At 44.5% G+C, this 17,480-nt stretch overlaps 1 protein-coding gene, 1 long non-coding RNA gene and 1 other non-coding gene across 4 annotated transcripts in view; 1 reads left to right on the top strand and 2 right to left on the bottom strand.

Moving 5' to 3' along the window:
* The window catches only part of RORB (RAR related orphan receptor B), a 180,607-nt gene extending 166,922 nt beyond the window's left edge, over positions 1 to 13,685 (bottom strand). The window contains exon 1 of the mRNA XM_007667023.2: positions 13,618 to 13,685. Within this exon, the coding sequence (XP_007665213.1) occupies positions 13,618 to 13,624 (7 nt within the window). The 5' untranslated portion in view covers positions 13,625 to 13,685. The remainder of the gene's footprint in view (positions 1 to 13,617) is intronic.
* Positions 1,920 to 2,057, bottom strand: LOC114808529. The gene has a single exon (XR_003756376.1). It is a non-coding gene; the product is annotated as a small nucleolar RNA SNORA7 (small nucleolar RNA).
* LOC114808117 lies at positions 10,158 to 13,736 on the top strand. Of its 2 annotated transcripts, none has more exons than XR_005659663.1 (3): positions 10,158 to 10,516; positions 10,652 to 10,734; positions 13,648 to 13,736. It is a non-coding gene; the product is annotated as an uncharacterized LOC114808117 (long non-coding RNA). The 2 variants fall into 2 exon arrangements; XR_003756008.1 differs by having other exon boundaries at positions 10,192 to 10,243.
* The last annotated feature ends 3,744 nt before the right edge of the window (positions 13,737 to 17,480 follow it).

Raw genomic sequence — 17,480 nt, 5'->3', positions numbered from 1 at the left:
CAGTTCAAAGTATGCAAAAATAAATTATTTGCACAGAAAAATGGAGTTAAGGAGTTTTGTACTCTTGGAATGAAAACCCAAAAACACAATACTCGATTCTGTGAAGAGACTACCTGCATCTTTATATTTTCCCTCCTTTTAAGTCTTATCTTGGCCCCAAAATACCAGTGGGTTCAATTGTAAAACTGATTAAATACCGAGGCACAATTAGTTTTGCTGATGGAATGACTTGAGTTCAGGTGCACTCTAAATTTCCAGCCCAGTGATATTTTCAATTTTAAATAATTAATCGATGGTATTTACTGAGTACCTACCCCGTGCAGAGCACTATGCTAAACCCTAGTGAGAGCACAGTAGAATCAGAATACATGACTCTGCCCTCAAGGAGTTTATAATCTAGCAGGGGAGAAAGTTACTATACTAAATTAGAGGTAGGAGAAATAGAGTATAAAGATCTGTACATAAGGACTTTGGGAAGCAAAGTCTGGGAAGGAGGGTATGTGTACCCAATGGGGGGAGCAGTGCTCTGCCAGATGTGAAGGTGGGGGGGGGGGAGTTCTAGGCAGGAAGGAAGGTGTGAAGAAGAAGTCGGCAGCCAGAGAGATGAGAATGAGGCAACACCGAGTAGACGAGTTTGAGAGGAATGGAATGTGCAAGCTGGGGTGTAGTGGGGGAAGACAGTGGATAAATAGGAGGGAGATGATTTATGTGTATAGAAATGGGCAACCATTAGAGGTTTCTGAGGAGTGGGGAGACGTGCAGAGCACAAGGTTTTAGGAAAATAACTGGGGCAACAGAATGAAGTATGGACTGGAGAGAGGAGAGACTGGAGACAGGGAGGTCACTGAGGAGGATGACACAATAGTCAATAGGGGATAGGACAAGTGTCTGGACCCCATGGCGATAGTCTGTATGCAGAGGAAGGGGTGAGTTCAAGTTGTGTTGCTGAGTGTCAGCTAGGTCAGAGTTAGAGCAGGTGAGGCCAGGGATGTGGTGAGCAGAGGGTGCGACGGGGGAGGACACAGAAGCAGCATGGTGTAGTGGACAGGGCATGGGCCTGGGAATCAGAAGGTCATGGGTTCTAATCCCAGCTCTGCCACTTGTGTCCAACTCGGTTTGCTTGTATCCATCCCAGGGCTTAGTACAGTGCCTGGCACATAGTAAGCACTTAACAAATACCATAATTATTATTATTATTGCTATGGTGAAGTCCCAGAGCCTCAAGGCCCACAGCTTCCAGCCACTGGTCAAGAGATTCCTTATCAATTTCTACTACCAAGATAATGTGTATACAATAATCTTTGATTCTCCAAAGGGCTTTTTCCCAAAGCCATAATTTCTCTAGTATCTCAATGGTTTTGTTAGAATGATCATATAGAGTATAGAAGAGCTTAAATGCTAACCTTTAATGTTATATCTCCAAGGAAAAGTAAGCCATTATTGCCCGGTCATATGCTGCCGAATCATCTCCGACCCATAGCGACACCATGGACACAGCGTGACTCAGTGGAAAGAGCACGGGCTTGGGAGTCAGAGGTTGTGGGGTCTAATCCCCGCTCCACCACTTGTCAGCTGTGTGACTTAGGGCAAGTCACTTAACTTCTCTATGCCTCAGTTACCTCATCTATAAAATGAGGATTCAGACCGTGAGCCCCACGTGGGACAACCTGATTGCCTTGTATCTACCTCAGTGCTTAGAACATTGCTTGGCACACAGGAAATGCTTAACAAATACCATCATTATTATTATTATAATTATCTCTCCCTGAATGCTCCGCCTCCATCTACAGTCGCATCCACTGAGTTTTCTTGGGAAAAATATGGAAGTGGTTTACCATTGCCTCCTTCTGTATAGTAAACTTGAGTCTCCACCCTCTACCCTCTCCCATGCCGCTGCTGCCCAGCACAGATGAGTTTGGACTTGTAGCAGATTGCCTTCCACTCGCTGGCCAGTGGCCAAGCTAGGAATGGAATGGATATGCCTCTGCTTGACCCTCCCTCCTGTAGTCGAGACTGGTAGAATACTGGAAACTCTCCAGGTGTGGCCCTGAGAAGGGCAAAGAATATTGCCAGTAAATTTTATATGGTGCTATACATTCTGAAACATAAATAGAATCAGTGAAGATACTTTGTTAAAAATTCCCACAGAGTCCTGCACCCTGCTGATTTGATGTGTTTTTCCAAAGCAAATATTCTTTACCACCAGACTGAGTGGCATTTGCTCATCTTCACAATTGCACAGAGGCTGGGAATGTGGTTTGAAAATGTGTGTTTAATTCCCCTACTAAGTGCCAGGCAAAACTCCCATCAAAGTCCATAAGAAATCTTCACATATAAAGACTTCTGGGCTGGGCTGAAAATATGATCACAACTTCACATCTTCATTAGAAGCTAAATACATTATGAACTGTATCTTTCTTTAAACTTTGATCAGTCCTAACAACTAGAAGCCAAAGACTGCTGTTTTGTTTTTCTTTCAGACAGGTGAAATGAAAGGATTCCACACCAAACATCCTTTCAACTCTCTGCCACGTGACTATGGTTTGATTTGTAACGTTTGCCCACAATTCCCAACCATCTTGCGGTAATGCGAACAGCACTTCTGTTTCCCATTTCTCCAAGTTGATCAAAGAAATGAATGCTAGCACAGCTACATAGTTTTCTGAATAGTTTTCTAAATAGTGGTTGCTCTTTGGCAGCCTCTTGTCTCGGCATAAAATACCCAGACAATGGTTTATCTTCCCTATAAAACCAGGGGTGTTTCCATCCACTTGAAGACTAAGATTTAATGACATGCAATTTCCCAATTGAAATCTTATTACCCCTTAAAAAACAATATGGAATTTGTTTGCATTGCTAACCTACAGTGAACGCCATTCTACCCAGCACCTAAGTTACTCCCTGGGGGGAGGTTAAATACGTTGGAAAGTGTATTAAATCCTCCTGGCCACTATGGGAACATTTAGTACAATTCAGCTGCAGGGTACTCAGATAGTGCTCTTAATGCTACCCCAGGGGCCTAGGAGAGTTAACACAACCTCCCTAAGTACCTACGAGAGAACCAGAGAGTAACTCTGACCCTGGGAAGAAGCAAATTCCATGACATATGATTGCAACCCTTTTTCTCAAAGCCCCCAGTGAGGAATGAACAAGTGTATACTGGTATGAAGAGGGGTGTCCTAATGAAAATACAGATTTAGCTAACAAAATATATTCCAAACCATTTTCTGGAAACTGAGGAGCAGTGTGGCCTAGTGGAAATAGCCATGGGCCTGAAGGTCAGAAGGCCTGAGTTCTAATCCTGGATCCTCCACATACCTGCTGTGTGACCTTGGGCAAGTCACTTAACTTCTTCGTGCCGCAGATGAAGTAGCTGCAAAATGGAGACCCAATTCCCGATCTTACTCCGACTTAGACTGTAAGCCCCGTATGGGACGGGAAATGTGTCTGACTTGATTATTTTGTATCTTCTCCAGAGCTTAGAATGGTGCTGGGCACATAGTTAGTAGTATTGTTATTATTATATACTCGGTCATCTCAAAGGGAGTTTTTATCCAAATCAATTCTTTATTAGTGTCTACTGAAGACAGCTTCCATGTGAGAGTTGGGGTTGATGAGCAGCTAGAGTGAATTAGTTGCCAACTACCAATAGCCTACATAGTTGTGTCATTTACTCAAAATACCATCTGAAAAATCCTTTGTCCTCCCTGCAAATCAACCTTTCAAATTCCTCCCCTCCATGAGGGTGAGAAAGCTTTTAAGGAATGGGCTAGGAGGATGGGGGATGTGAGGGGTAAGTTTTCAGGTTTAGAGGGCCTCCTGGTTTGATGAGGGTTTTCAAAGGAGACCGTTCTATGGGTGGAGGTTGAAGAGAAAATAGGGGTAATACCTGGAAGGCATGAGTCAATGAACTAGTTTGGTGATGTGGTCAAGTTCACCTCAGCAAATCATTTGTTTGTTTGCTCAACCCATGTCGCTGTACAGCTTGTCGACAAACGTTATGGGGAGTAAAAAGACTTCCCAAACATTTGGAGCCAAAATGTACAATATTATTTGACAAATAGTTTCCTCATGTAGATACAGCCAGTGTGTGGCAGAGATTCATTATTTGTGGATGTTTAATTTTCCAAACTAAATAATTGAAATGATGTTTGCAAAATTATTTTAGCCTTTCTTTATTCATTATAGAATACATGATCTTAAATATTCAATTTCAGATATTTTAGATGTTTAAGAATTAGGCACTGTCAGACAACCGTGTGTTTTCATTTCATCATTAAAGTTTCATTTTACTAGAAAAGTTAGTTTCACTTGCAAGGAAGATTGAATTTGTTTCATAAAGTTTTCGCCCCTCTGGATAGCTCATTATCTGGACAGGGCCCAAAATATGTACATAACAATTGTTTATGTTCTTCCATCTTTAGAGCTGCAGCTCTAAAGAAATGAAGGACACTTGCACCCTCCAAAGAAGACGCAAAAAAGGAATAAAGGAAAACTCTTGACTTAAACCACATGTACACTGACAAAATATATGATAAGATTTGTGATTCCTAAGCAGCTTTGTAAAAACACGTACACGGCTGTTGCAAGAGTCGCAATCTTGTGATTTGGATTGCTGGCACGGCAATACTGAAATTCTAGAATACATGTGGTCATTAACTAGAGATTATAGTCTAGAGTAAGTGTCTGCATTTTGACTCCTAAGAAGTGATGTTGTAGACAACTGCTGTCAACAAGGACCCTGTCTCCTGGACTGGTTGATCAAATCACAAACCCCGAAAATGTATTTTTCTGCCATAATTCTTCTTCTTGCTATCATTATAAGAATAATTATTTTAATAATAATAGTAGTATTTATTAAGTGCTTACTATGTGCCAGGCACCGTTCTAAGCAGTGAGGTAGATACAAGAAAATCGGGTGGGACACAGTCCCTGTCCCACATAGGGCTCACAGTCTTAATCCCCATTTTACAGATGAGGGAACTGAGGCACAGAGAAGTGAAATTCATTCATTCAATAGTATTTATTGAGTGCTTACTAGGTGCAGAGCACTGTACTAAGCGCTTGGAATGTACAAATCGGTAACAGATAGAGACAGTCCCTGCCCTTTGACGGGCTTACAATCTAATCGTGACTTGCCCAAGGTCACACAGCAGACAAGTGCCAGAGCAGGGATTAGAACCCAGGTCCTTCAGACTCTCCACTAGACCACACTGCTCTCCCTCCAACTCCTCCAATCCAGTACTAAAAAATATCAAAGGAATTTATAGCTAATGTTAAAATAATTTATTTCACATTATATCACCCTAAAACACAGAGTGATCAGATTTTTTTTCCCCCTTCTGGAACTAACTTCACTTTACACCCTAAAATACAATTTTCCTAGATACCGTGTTATTCGCCATCAGTGACATCTTCTTCAGCCGTACGAAGGACAAGTATATATAAGACACTATTGGTTCCGATAAAGTCTGACTCAACTTTAGTAGGGAAACCTGTTCAGAGAAGCCAGCAGAATAATCAGAATAGCTGCTATCGGGGCTGACTGCCATTAGGTTTAAAGCTACCTAGTGCTGATATAGCTCATCCGGTTACTAGAGCTTTACTTTGCTGAAAAACTGATAATTGTACGTCGATGTTTTTGAACGTAGCATTTTGGGATTGAAGGAACCCATAAAAAAGGTTGCAGTGGAACTTGCTCGATCCACAAATTTGATTTTTCTCTAAGCTTCAAATACTTTCGTATCTTCTACAATGATCAAATATTAAGATAGAGATAGATAATAGTTACATATGTTTTTATGAAAGTCTAATTCCCTTTTCACTAACATGCAAATTCAATTATCTGGCATTTAATGGGTGTTTTTTGTCAAATCTTGAATTAAATGAGGGTTACCTGGTACTGGATCACGATTTGTAACTTTTTAAAAAAAATACAGTCAATGAAATTTGTCAGTGCTCTTTTTAAATAAGTTTCCCATCAATATGTACTGCTACTTTGGAAAAAAAAATTCTGGGGTAAATATGTTAGATCAAATTGAATGGCTTTAAGCTATTTTATTGGTGGCGCAGAAACAATCATCATATTTACACAGACTTTCGATCCATTTTATGCCCTATATTTTGTCACACTAATCCATGTACATTTAACTCAAAAGAAAAAATACATTAGACTACAAAAAATAACTTACACTATGCAATCTGTTTAAAGATCATATTATAAACTCTATTTAGCAGTATGATGCTCATTAACATCAAAGGGAATTTCATAGCAATACCAGAGTAAAATGTTAGATACTACGGTGAGATTCCCTCAAATCCGATATCACGACGTGCTTGTCTACCATCAATGAAAACAGAAGGTAGTGGAAAAAATTTTTACCAAAAATTTTGGCGCTTTCGATTTCGATTGTGAAATAATCACAAATAGTCTTAATAGATTAAATTCTTAAATTCAATACACGGAGTATTACATTTAAAGGGAAAAGAGAGAGTAAGCAAAAAATAATATTGATAATAATATGGGACCATAGTGCTCCCTGTTGCTCTATACAGTCTTTCCTTTCATTAAAATTCCACCCAACTACTACACTACTGTTGGCTATTTACACAGCTATTATATTTAGCTTGATTTACCATAAATGCCGTTATAACACCTGTGGTTTCCCTCATTAAGAATTGAATGGCTAGGGTCATGGGTTGAAAGGGCAGCATATGGGCTACGAAAGGGCTAGTTAACATAACCTATTGTATTGGTGCACTGGTAGAGCTCATTTCTATTCATCAGATGATTAGTTCAATCAATATTTATTCCTGTGTGCTTCCTTTGTCTTCAGCTACAAAGCAGACATCCTTCAAATTCATAGCACAAGGCTTGTCTTCTATGAATTTATGATTAGTGCTTACTTTGAGAGGGAAAAAAATTGATTTATTTGGCAATTCAAATACTTCTTCCCCCCTATCATCGGGTAACTATTGCTCACATAATAGTACACCGTATTTTCTGGTAGGTTATCGAAGATATGTTTTAACAGACTTCATTATTATACCTTATTATAAGGTATAATAATAAAAAGTGGCATGTGTTAGTCTGTGTGTCAGGAAAAGATGTTTGTCTCAGATGACACAAATTATATTTTACACAGAAAACTGGGGATTCTGAGGGGCAAAACTAAAGAATATATATATATATATATATATATATATGTATATAAACCTTTGTTTCCCCCAAATACCCACTCCTATGTGAAAAATGCAAATATATATGCAAATACAAATGTATACATATATTTAGATAGAAATTTCATTGACCAGATTTATATATCCAATTCAGTAATAATTTGAAGATCACAACTCATTATGGTTTGTATTCTGCACTCAATCTCACCAATAAATGTCAAAAATAGTCATTCATTGACTTTCTTATTCCAATACTTTGCATAATAATGATCAACTAGCAGAACTACAAGATGTTGATACGAAAATTAGGACATAAAGCGGGACAGGAGAAAAATTGCTTCACAATCAGTTGTCAAACCGATCCTTTCTACATTAACCAGGGCAAATACAGCTCATGTGCAGTGTGCAATACTGAATTCATAGCATGAATTCACAATTAACGTCTTATCGACAACATACAATTCAATTGAAGTAGCACGTGAGGATATAATCCAAATAATTCTCACGATTTTTTGATCTTCAAAGAATAAACATTTTAATGCTTGTCATGAAAAATTATTCTCATTTTAATGGACTGTAAAATGATACCATTAAATATTAACACCCTCAATACTTAAAATTCTATTAAATCCTAAGAAATATAATAATGTCCTAAATGTATGAAGAAAAAGTTCAGAACTTTGTCAGTTAGGCATTTTCGCTTCAATTTCCCACATTCTTTTATGATTTTATTGAACTCACAGAATTGCTTATTTTTCAACAGTATGTTGCAGCTACTCAGATTTGAACAGTTTTTAATTTCAGTAATGTTTATTTAAAATTAATTTGAAATATGTTATCTCAGAAATATTACCTGTGCAGTTTTTTTAATAGTTCAGCTGATTAGAAAGATGACAAAATTAGCTGCATACTTTACATCTAGTAGCTTTAAAGAAAATCATGTTTTAATTAGTAAATTAATTCATAGGCCATCTAATTGTACTTTTTCCCGTTCTTGCTTTTCTAATGAGTATTCAGGAAAAATTATGAAAATATCGTATCTCCGTGATACTTTGCTGCTAGGGTCACTTCTAAAGCTGAAAAAAGTCTTGTCTTTTGCCGTCGAGCCGTCAAAATACTGTGCCCTATAAAACGGCCGTAACTCCAGAACATTCAATTTTAGAAAAATCCTGAGTCTGACCGCTTTTAGGACACTATTTTAAGGGCATTTTCACAAAAGGTGATAATGTTATTTGGAATTTCTTCCATGTGGTATGTCTAAAGGATGCAAGAGCCTGTCTCCCAGTAAAATATAATTTCATTTGCTAATATTTAAAGACTCCAATCTAGTGATTAACAAGAAATCCGGATACCGAAATACACCATCAGTGCATCTGTATTTTTTAAAGTAATTAAAAGTATCAGAGTTCAATATACCATGACACAGAAAAGTAAACGTTAACATTTGTCTTTTGCTTAATCACATTACAAATCCAACTAAACGGATCTCAGAAAGAAAACATGTGAGTTATTTACAGCTAAGCAAAGTATTCCTTTCCTCTTCTCTGAGAATACTGCCCAAAATAATCTTTGATGAAGGAAAATCAGTTAAAGAGAATGTTCTGTTTCTGTTGATGGAAAGCTCCAAACTTCCCGGCTTTAAATAAATACACCATGGAACTTAAGTCACACACCATTTAAGTTGGTAGAAGCAATACCACCGTGATGATTCTGATCTTTTTCAGCTTGAGAGATTCTACTTTGGATTGGCGATCACGAGAAATGAAAACATAGACTGGTGAGGATAACCGCCATCTCTGGGGCCTCAACCGTCAACTTACTCCATGGTGTCACGAGATCGTTGTGCTCTGACGAGAGTTAAAAGTAAAAGTCTAAGGACGGGAGATTTTTCATAAGGGACCACTTTAAGCACGCTTAAAATTGTTTACAGAGTTAAGTGAGATTTCCGGACTCTGGACAGCCTCCCAGATTGGAATTTAACAAAGAATACCGCCAGCCCCCCTCAGTAGATAGTGTTCCAAATCGGTGCTGTTATGACGATTCTGGAGAGTGTCTTGATCGGAAATAGCTAATTCAATTCTAGGGAGGCCATTAAGGTCCACGAACGGACCTTCCGCTCAACGGGCCTTAAGCGGAATGCTGTCGGGTCTGTGGAAGACATGCAGGAATTGGGTCTGGGACTTCTCTGAAGGACAGCAGTCCCTCCCCTAAAGATAGTAGTTAATAAAAACGAACACTCTGGAATAATGGATAAGTATTGGACCTTCCCCTGTCAGGTGGAGGTGGGAGGGGGAAGAGCCTGACACTGTTAGACGACACTTTAAATCTCCTCTTGGTTACCGTGCCTCGTGTCTCTGGGCTTTGGGGAAAAGTCTTCGGTGGCAGGGTTTGAGCAGTCGACGCGAATGGATCCCGCCTCCATATATAATGAACAACTCCCCCGTCTAGCTAGGCCGGAGGGACACTGTCAATCAATCAATCAATCCAGGCTCGAGCGGGCTCCTTCACCTCGGGGCAGAGCCGGTGACTGTCGCGCTCGGAAGGCAGCCTGGAAAAGGCTGCACAACGCCTAGGACGAGATGGAGTGGGGGGCTTCGTGAACCCTTGATGACACAAGGGATGAACTGGGACAGAGAAAGCCCATCATCAGCTACAGCCTCCTCCTCCTCCTCCTCCACTACATCCTCTCCCCCGCCCCCCCCGCCAGTCGTTGCCGATGGCTTTCCAAGTTCCCCAGCACCGCCCCGTCTGTCTTCCTCCCCCTTCCACCTCCCTGGCTCCTTTCTCCGCGTGTCCGTCCGTCCGTTCATCCTTCTCGGGGCCCGGGCCGGGCTGAGGTTCGGACGAATTTGGCTGCAGCCGCGTGGTCCCGGCCCAGGTCACGGGGGCGGAGCCCAACGGGGCCGGGGGCGGAGCCGCGCTCCGGCCGGGCTCTCCCTTCTCCTCCGCCTGCCTCTCCCGCTCCCCAAGCCTCCGAGGTCCTCCTCTGCAAAGAGTTGCCCAGCTAAACCTCCCCGCGCCCCCCCCCCCGGGGGGGGGGGGGCTACTCGCTTCCAAAGCTGAGGTGTTGGTTCTCGCCTCTTCCACGTCCCCCAGTTCACTCGCAAACTCAAACCCAAGTATCGCCCAGCCAGCCCGACGAGCCCAGAGAGGGTCGTGTTTCAGCCCCAAGTCGCCCTTTTCCCACTCGCTCTCCCCTCCCGGGGGCAAATCGAGCAGGATCCGGACTTGGCGAGAGTCGTCGATCCGTCCCCCCTCCCCCACCAACCCCCTCCCGGTGCCGAGCGGGGGAAGCGGGATCGCCTGCGGAGGGGATCCGGCCTCTCAAAAACCATCCGTATGTCGTCCCGAGCAGTGCCGGGGACTTAGTGCTTAAATCCAAAAGCGGAGAGAGAGGAGAGAAATGGAAAGGAACGAGAGGAGAGAAACAAAACTAACTTGCTTTTGCTCTTGGTACGCTTCTCTCTTTCAGGGGGCACCCCATGGGGGGACTGGCCAGTGACATCGAAACTCTGTTTGGGACTTTTCAGATTCTTCTTTCGCAGCCGAAGAGGGGTAAGGGCGTGTGTCCGGGCGGGCATTTGTCTTTCCGCCGCTGCGCGCTTGGGTGTATGTCTGTGATCGCGCGTGTGGATGTGTCGTGTACGCGCGTGTGGATGTGTCCGTGCGCGCTTGTGTGCGGCCCTGCATATAGGTGTGCGTGTTGGTGTGTCTTTAAAACCTCCGCGCCCCGCCTCCCCCACCCCCCAACCGCCCCGTGCTGGGGCCGGGATCAGAGTTGGGTTGGCATGTGCTTCCTGACCACTTGACTCAAAGTCCACTAATGCCACTGTCCCCGCTGCTTATTCTGTCTCCCCCTGACCCTCTCCCCTCCTCCTCCTTTCCCCTCCCGCCACCGGAGGAGCGAGGAGAAGAGGAGGAAGGAAGAGAAAAGAATGTATCCGAAAGAGAAATGAAGTGGGGACGGGACTGCTTTCGCTGAGTAATCGCTCCGTGCCCGCCGGGGACTGGAAGGGGCCCGCGCCGGTACCCCTGCTCGGCGTCCCGGGAGAAGTGGGTCAGTGGAGCACCTGACCAGCCTCGAGACAGGAAGACACAGAAGAAAACAACGCATAAACCCATTAATAATAATAATGTTGGAATTTGTTAAGCGCTTACTATGTGCCGAGCACTGTTCTAAGATACAGAGTAATCGGGTTGTCCCACGTGAGGCTCACAGTCTTCATCCCCATTTTCCAGATGAGGTCACTGAGGCCCAGATAAATTGTGACTTGCCCACAGTCGCACAGCTGACAGAGACAGGATTCGAACCCATGACCTCTGGCTCCCAAACCCGGGCTCTTTCCACTGAGCCACGCTGTTTCTAAGTCTCACACTGCTTAAAAGTCTCCTTTCTCACCTACCCAATCCCCGCCGGCCACAGGCGCCCCTGCTCACACGCCAAGTCCCCGATCTCACCTGCTCCTGTTTTCCACGCCATCCTCCTTCCCTCACTCCACACACACCTGAGCAGAGCTCAACCTGTCTGCCCCTTCCCCGTCGGGGCCGGAGCGGCGGTCACGGGGTCGAGGCTCCGGAGGACTGGGATGGTGTATACGCGGTGGGCCACCGTGTGTACACCCTCACCTGCTGCGCCTCCTTGACCGCCTCTCGTGGTGGTGGACGGCGAGAGGCTTAAGAGCGGCCGGAGAGCCACCCGCTTTATAGGCTGCCAAGGCCTCGGGAAGGCTACTCTCCAGGGTCGAGGAGCGGGTGGAGAATATGATAAGAGCGGGGAGGCGAGGAGGTGAAAGAGGCAAGGGGATCTTGCGGCTCCCCTACTGGCCCCCCACCCCCCATGCCGGTTTCCTTTAAAGTCACTAACTCGCGGAGTCCGGGCTGCTGAAGGTGTGCGTGTGTGTGTCGGGGTGGGGAGGAGGCGTCATTCATTCATTCATTCATTCATTCATTCATTCATTCATTCATTCGTATTTATTGAGCGCTTACCGTGTGCAGAGCACTACGTGCTGCCCTAGGCACAAAGTTAGGAACGGCGGGAGGTGGAGGGCGGGGGAGAGAGAGGAAGAGAGGCAGCGGGCACTGGGGATAGGTCAGGGACCGAGAGGGAAGGGAGGGAATATAAAGAAGATAAAGACAGAGGGTAAGGGAGGGGAGGGGTCAGCAGGGAAGGGAAGAAAGAAGGAGAGGGATCTTTGGCTTTCAGACTAGCCAGGGTCCACATTGAAATGCAAGGGGCTTTCCTATTTCGCGAAGAAAGAATGAGTCATCTTAAAGTTCGGGGGAAAGAAGAATGGGAAGAGAGGAGGGAACGGGTCCTTCTTATGGAGCGGAAAACTTGAGTGCCGTGGAAAGGCAGAATCGGAGTGGAGGGAGACATGTAAACCTCGCGGCCCAGGCCTCCTGGTGGAGCAGGTGTCCCGTCCCCCCGTCGTCGCTGCCACCTTTCCCTTCTCCTCTATAACCTCAGCCTGACCTAACTGCGCCCGCTCCCCTCCACAGAACCTCTAGTCTTGCCCTTCCCTTCCCAGCCCCTCTTCTGTATTTCGGAGAGGCAAAAGGAGGCCAGGGGATGGCTTCGGCGCATGGCGCACGCCAGCTGATAAAACGAGTAACTTCCCCGTCAACTTTTTCGGGGGCCGGCTCCCCTCCCCCAGCTTCCCCAAGCAGAACCTCGGCAGGAGCGGCGGCGAACTGGGGGGCGTGGGAAAGAAGGAAGGAAGAGAAGTCCGTCCCGAGTCCATTCCTCCCCACGTACCCTCTGGCATCTTTGCGGACACACACACACACACACACACACACACACACACACACACATGCCCCGATACAACGCTCCCGCTTTGCCTTGGCATATGCGTGTATCTGTATGTGTGGGCGCGTGTGTGCGCGCGTGTACGTGTGTGCGCGCGTGTACATATGTGTGTATGTGCGGGTGCATGTGTGTGTGTGTGTGTGTGTGTGGTTCCTGCCTATTCCAAGAGCGGCGACAGGGATGTGAGTGCGCGCGCGCGCGCGTGGCTTTATTTTATCGACAGGCACTGCCGAAATAAAACCCACACAAACCCACACATACACACGCACAAACACTGAGAGACTCACCCTTGTCCGAGAGAAAAAGAATTTAAAAAAAAGGTGCACCGCAACTCTACGTAGATAAAACAAACAACTCTCGAAAGAACTCTCATCCCGCCTCCCCCCGAGCAGCACCCAGAACATTTCGCAACTTTGTACGGTTGCCATTTCCCCCCCGCCCCGGCATCCCCGGCCTTCTCTACAACGCGGTCTCGGTGAATTGCGTCCTCTTCCTTCTTCCTTTACTTTCTTCCCCTCCGTGGAGCCCCTCACCGCCCCACCCCGACCCTTCAAAGCCCATCTCCCGGAGGTGAAGGGTCCGAACCCATTACACTCGAGCCTTTCCTCCCCACGACTCCCCTTTCTTACCTCGCATGGTGGTGGCGGTCTCTCGCTCAGCGCAGTCATGAAGCTACCAGCCCGGACGTCGGAACACAAAAATCCTCGCTCAGCAAGAGTGAAGACTGCAGCCGAAGATCGGATCTGCTGAGAAAATCATCCCTTCGAGGCTGTCGTGGTTGCCGTTGCCGCCGCCGCCGCCTTCTAAACTGTTTTTATTAGGATGGTGGTGATGGTTGTTTGTTTTTGTTTTGGTTCTGCAGGAGGGTGAAAATGTGTTGTCTGATTGGTGCCTGGATTGATTGTGGGTTTTTTTTCCTCTCCAATGTACTTGCTTTAAAAATGCCACCACCGGCTCAAAAAAATGTCTTTTGTGATCACTTGGATTGAAGAGTTGGTGGTGGTTTGGTTAGTTACAAAGCGGAGGGGAAAAGAGCAAAAACAAAAAAATCAGAAAGAAAAGGCAGGAGGGCTGTGTGGATGGCAGAGCATGTGGGTTTTCACATGACATCTGTGCCTGTTAGCGGATCCACGATGGGAAATTTTCACTGTTCCGTTACAGGGCGCTCAAGAAGGGAGAAAGAGAGACGGGGGAGGGGGGGGGGGAGAGAGAGGGGAAGAGAGGGAGAGAGAGGGAGATAGATGGAGAGGGAAAGCTGCAAAGAGGCTTATAGCGGAGGGAGCCTGCCGCTCCTCCCCCTGTCAACGTGACCGCCAATCATCAGCCTCCTGCTCTTGGGCCGGCCGGGACCGCTCGGGGGACACCCAGAGAAGCGGAGCCGGGAAGGGTGGGGGGAGGGGGGGACAGGAAGGGGGGCGGGGGACAGAAGGGGAAGGGCCGCGAGTGGAAAGGAGGAAAGGAGAGAGAATGGGGGAGAAGGGGAGAGGCGAGAAAGAGTTGGGTCCAAGGCAACCGTGCACTTGAAATGGACTAATTCACTAGTGGGTTCAAGGCAACCGTGCACTTGAAATGGACTAATTCACTAGTGAGTCCACCTCAGGGAACAGGGAGGGGAGAAAAGGGAGGGGACCCCAGCTCCTGACCCCTCTGTAGCTAAAGTAGGTACGCCCTGGCTCCAGTCTTTCTACCTCGTACAGTTCGAGCCCTCCGATATCAGGCGTGCTTGGCTCTGGCTTTTGCTCTTCAGCACCCCTTCTTCTGGTCCCTTTTCAATCGGTTCTCTTTCACCTGCATCCCTGAGCGGGGATTCAGTTTGGTACGATTATTCATTATTCCTATTATTAGTTCTCTTATCATGAAAAGGCCACTGCCGGAACGACTCAAATGCAGACCGAGCAAAGTAGCGGACTGTCGTATTGGAAAATATCTGTTTTCTCTGAAAACGTTCAGACCCCAGGTTTCCTCTGGTTGGATGTCCTGGGCTCTTTGGTGTGCCTCCCTGTCAAAGTGGAAACTTAGGATGTGGACATGAGAAAATGAAAGATATTGGAAATTGGCTGATCCAAAGTTAGAGGGTCTGGGGTGTGTGGACGCCTGGGCTCGGGAGAGGGATAGGCAGGTAATCGGGTACAAACCTGGTAGTGCCTGAAAACATTGCTTTTTTTTTTTTTCATTTAAAGGAGATGGTTGATGTTTCTTAAAGAGCCTTGTAATCCTCAAATGAAAGTCACCCCTTGAGTAGTCCATAATTAGGGCAATTTTATTTCAAATAAAGGTTGGTGGATAACATTTCTCAGTGAATGAAATTTGGGTGATAGAAACGGATAGCTGTGGAGAGCTAAGAAGTGATTCCAAAGCTCGTTCAGAATCGAAGGGGTGGGAACAAAAAGAAACATGACTCACTCCACTGGCCTCACGGATGAAAGCCAAAGCCTGTAGCTAGACCACAGATGGACTTACATCGGCAGAACATTTGCACACACCAACGTGTTGTATATTACAGGGCTATAGTTCACTTAAAAACCCTTGCAGGCTTGAGTGAGACCTGATTAGTATATTTATGAAGTGGACTGAATTAAGGAAAATGATCTTTCCGAAGAATCTACTCAACTTAAAAAAGAACAAAAACCTCTTTTCCTAGATCTTCAATTGACAGTAGTTAATCTTTGAAGACAATATTTAAGGCTGCACAGTTTTATCATTTTTAATCAAGTTAAATATATTCATCATAACTACATTAAAGCCGCACCAAGTTATGCCTAATTTAGTTGCTTCATTAAAAATTACTGAATATAAAATAGCCCAGAAACAAATTGTGGCTTTATCGTTTTTGAATCTCCCCATGCCTCAAGCATATGCAGTTGGTATGTCACATCTTTCAATGCCTTTGGAAATAATAGAGACATTCTATTATTGTTGTTGTTACTGTTTTTGTCTCTGGTTAAACGGTAATTGTTGAGAGACACAAAAATCTGAACTGTTTGCAGAAATTCTGCAGCTCTGATTCATTTTCTGATTTATACATTTATTTCCTCACTCCTGCATTGTCTGTAATCCTAAAAAATGATAGGCAGAGTATGAACAGGGAATACATTACTTTTTGTACTCCTACATATCTAGGGTGTCATTTATTTTGTGTTTGACTGTTTCCACAGTTTATTATTGTATTCAGGAACTACTTGTCACATTTTAAAAATCTCTTCTGAGCATTTTGAAAAACAAGGCTTTAAAAATGGTTAATCAATTAGAAACAATTTTCTGTAATTGAAAACCTTTAATTACATTATCTTATTTTTGGAAACTAAGAATGTAATATCTTCTTGAAGACGACAGACTTCAAAAACTGATTATTTCTTTTGTTTTTCTGGGTAAAATGAAAATTGATCACCAGTCATAGTGTCTTTGTTTTCTGAGTAGTTGAGAGAATTTTGTAAACTGCTTCTTTGGCTAGTTGTTCAATACCTCTCCTAAGGTTCTTGAACAATTTTGAATATTTTTTCTAAAAATGAAACAATTTTCCCTAACTCTTCCCCTACTTAACCAATGTCACTGTGATGATGAATGCGATAGCAATTTTCAATAGCCTGGAGAAATACAGCATCATGCTTACAATTTTCATTAAAATTCTTACGTGCCCTCAGCCTGATTTCTTTTAGGCTTAATCTAATTTCTTTCAGGTCCTGGCCTTATGCTAATTTGCATGGCTGTAGGAAGTAAATTCTGAGGCAAGTTCCAATAGACCAGAAGTAAAGCCGAGAGTTCTAGCAGGTTTTTAAACTGAGAATAAAATAAAGACAAACACAAATCAACTGGGAAATGGTTTCAGAATTCATTTTTCTTTGGATCCAGATCTTTCTAGCACTGGCAAGAATGAATGTTCAAAGTTGTTGAGAAGATATATTCTACCTTAATTACCTTCCTGACTACCATGCTTCTTCCTGCACGTGTGTATATACACTGAAAACTCCTCTCCTCTTTCCCGTCCCCAACACACACACACACACACACACACACACACACATTTGGGAAAGGAAGTATAAGAAAGTATGGGTATTGAAGACTGTTGCCCAACCGCCCCTGCATCAAACAGAAACTCCCTACCATCAGCTTTAAAGTACTCAGTAGTTTCTCCTCCTCCTATTTTGCCTCACTGATTTCCTACACTACAACGTATCCTGCACGCTTTGCTCCTCAACACCAACCTACTCGCTGTACCTCAATCTCATCTCTTTAACCTCTGACCCTTGCCCATGTCTTTCCTCTGGCCTGGAACTCTCTCCCCCTTCATATCTGACCGACCAGCACTCACCCCACATTCTAAACACTCCCCAAATTACATCTCCTCCAAGAGGCCTTCCATGACTAAGCAGCACTTGATATTCACCCCACCCTTAGCCTCACAGCTCTTATGTACATACCCTTTCACTCTGCCATTTCCCGATCTGTAATTTACTTTCACATTGAAAAACCTTATGGGCATGGACTGTGTCTA

This window comes from Ornithorhynchus anatinus, chromosome X5, assembly GCF_004115215.2.
Source record: "Ornithorhynchus anatinus isolate Pmale09 chromosome X5, mOrnAna1.pri.v4, whole genome shotgun sequence".
In the NCBI taxonomy this organism is placed as follows: domain Eukaryota; kingdom Metazoa; phylum Chordata; class Mammalia; order Monotremata; family Ornithorhynchidae; genus Ornithorhynchus; species Ornithorhynchus anatinus.
This window is presented reverse-complemented; position numbering and strand designations above follow the sequence as displayed.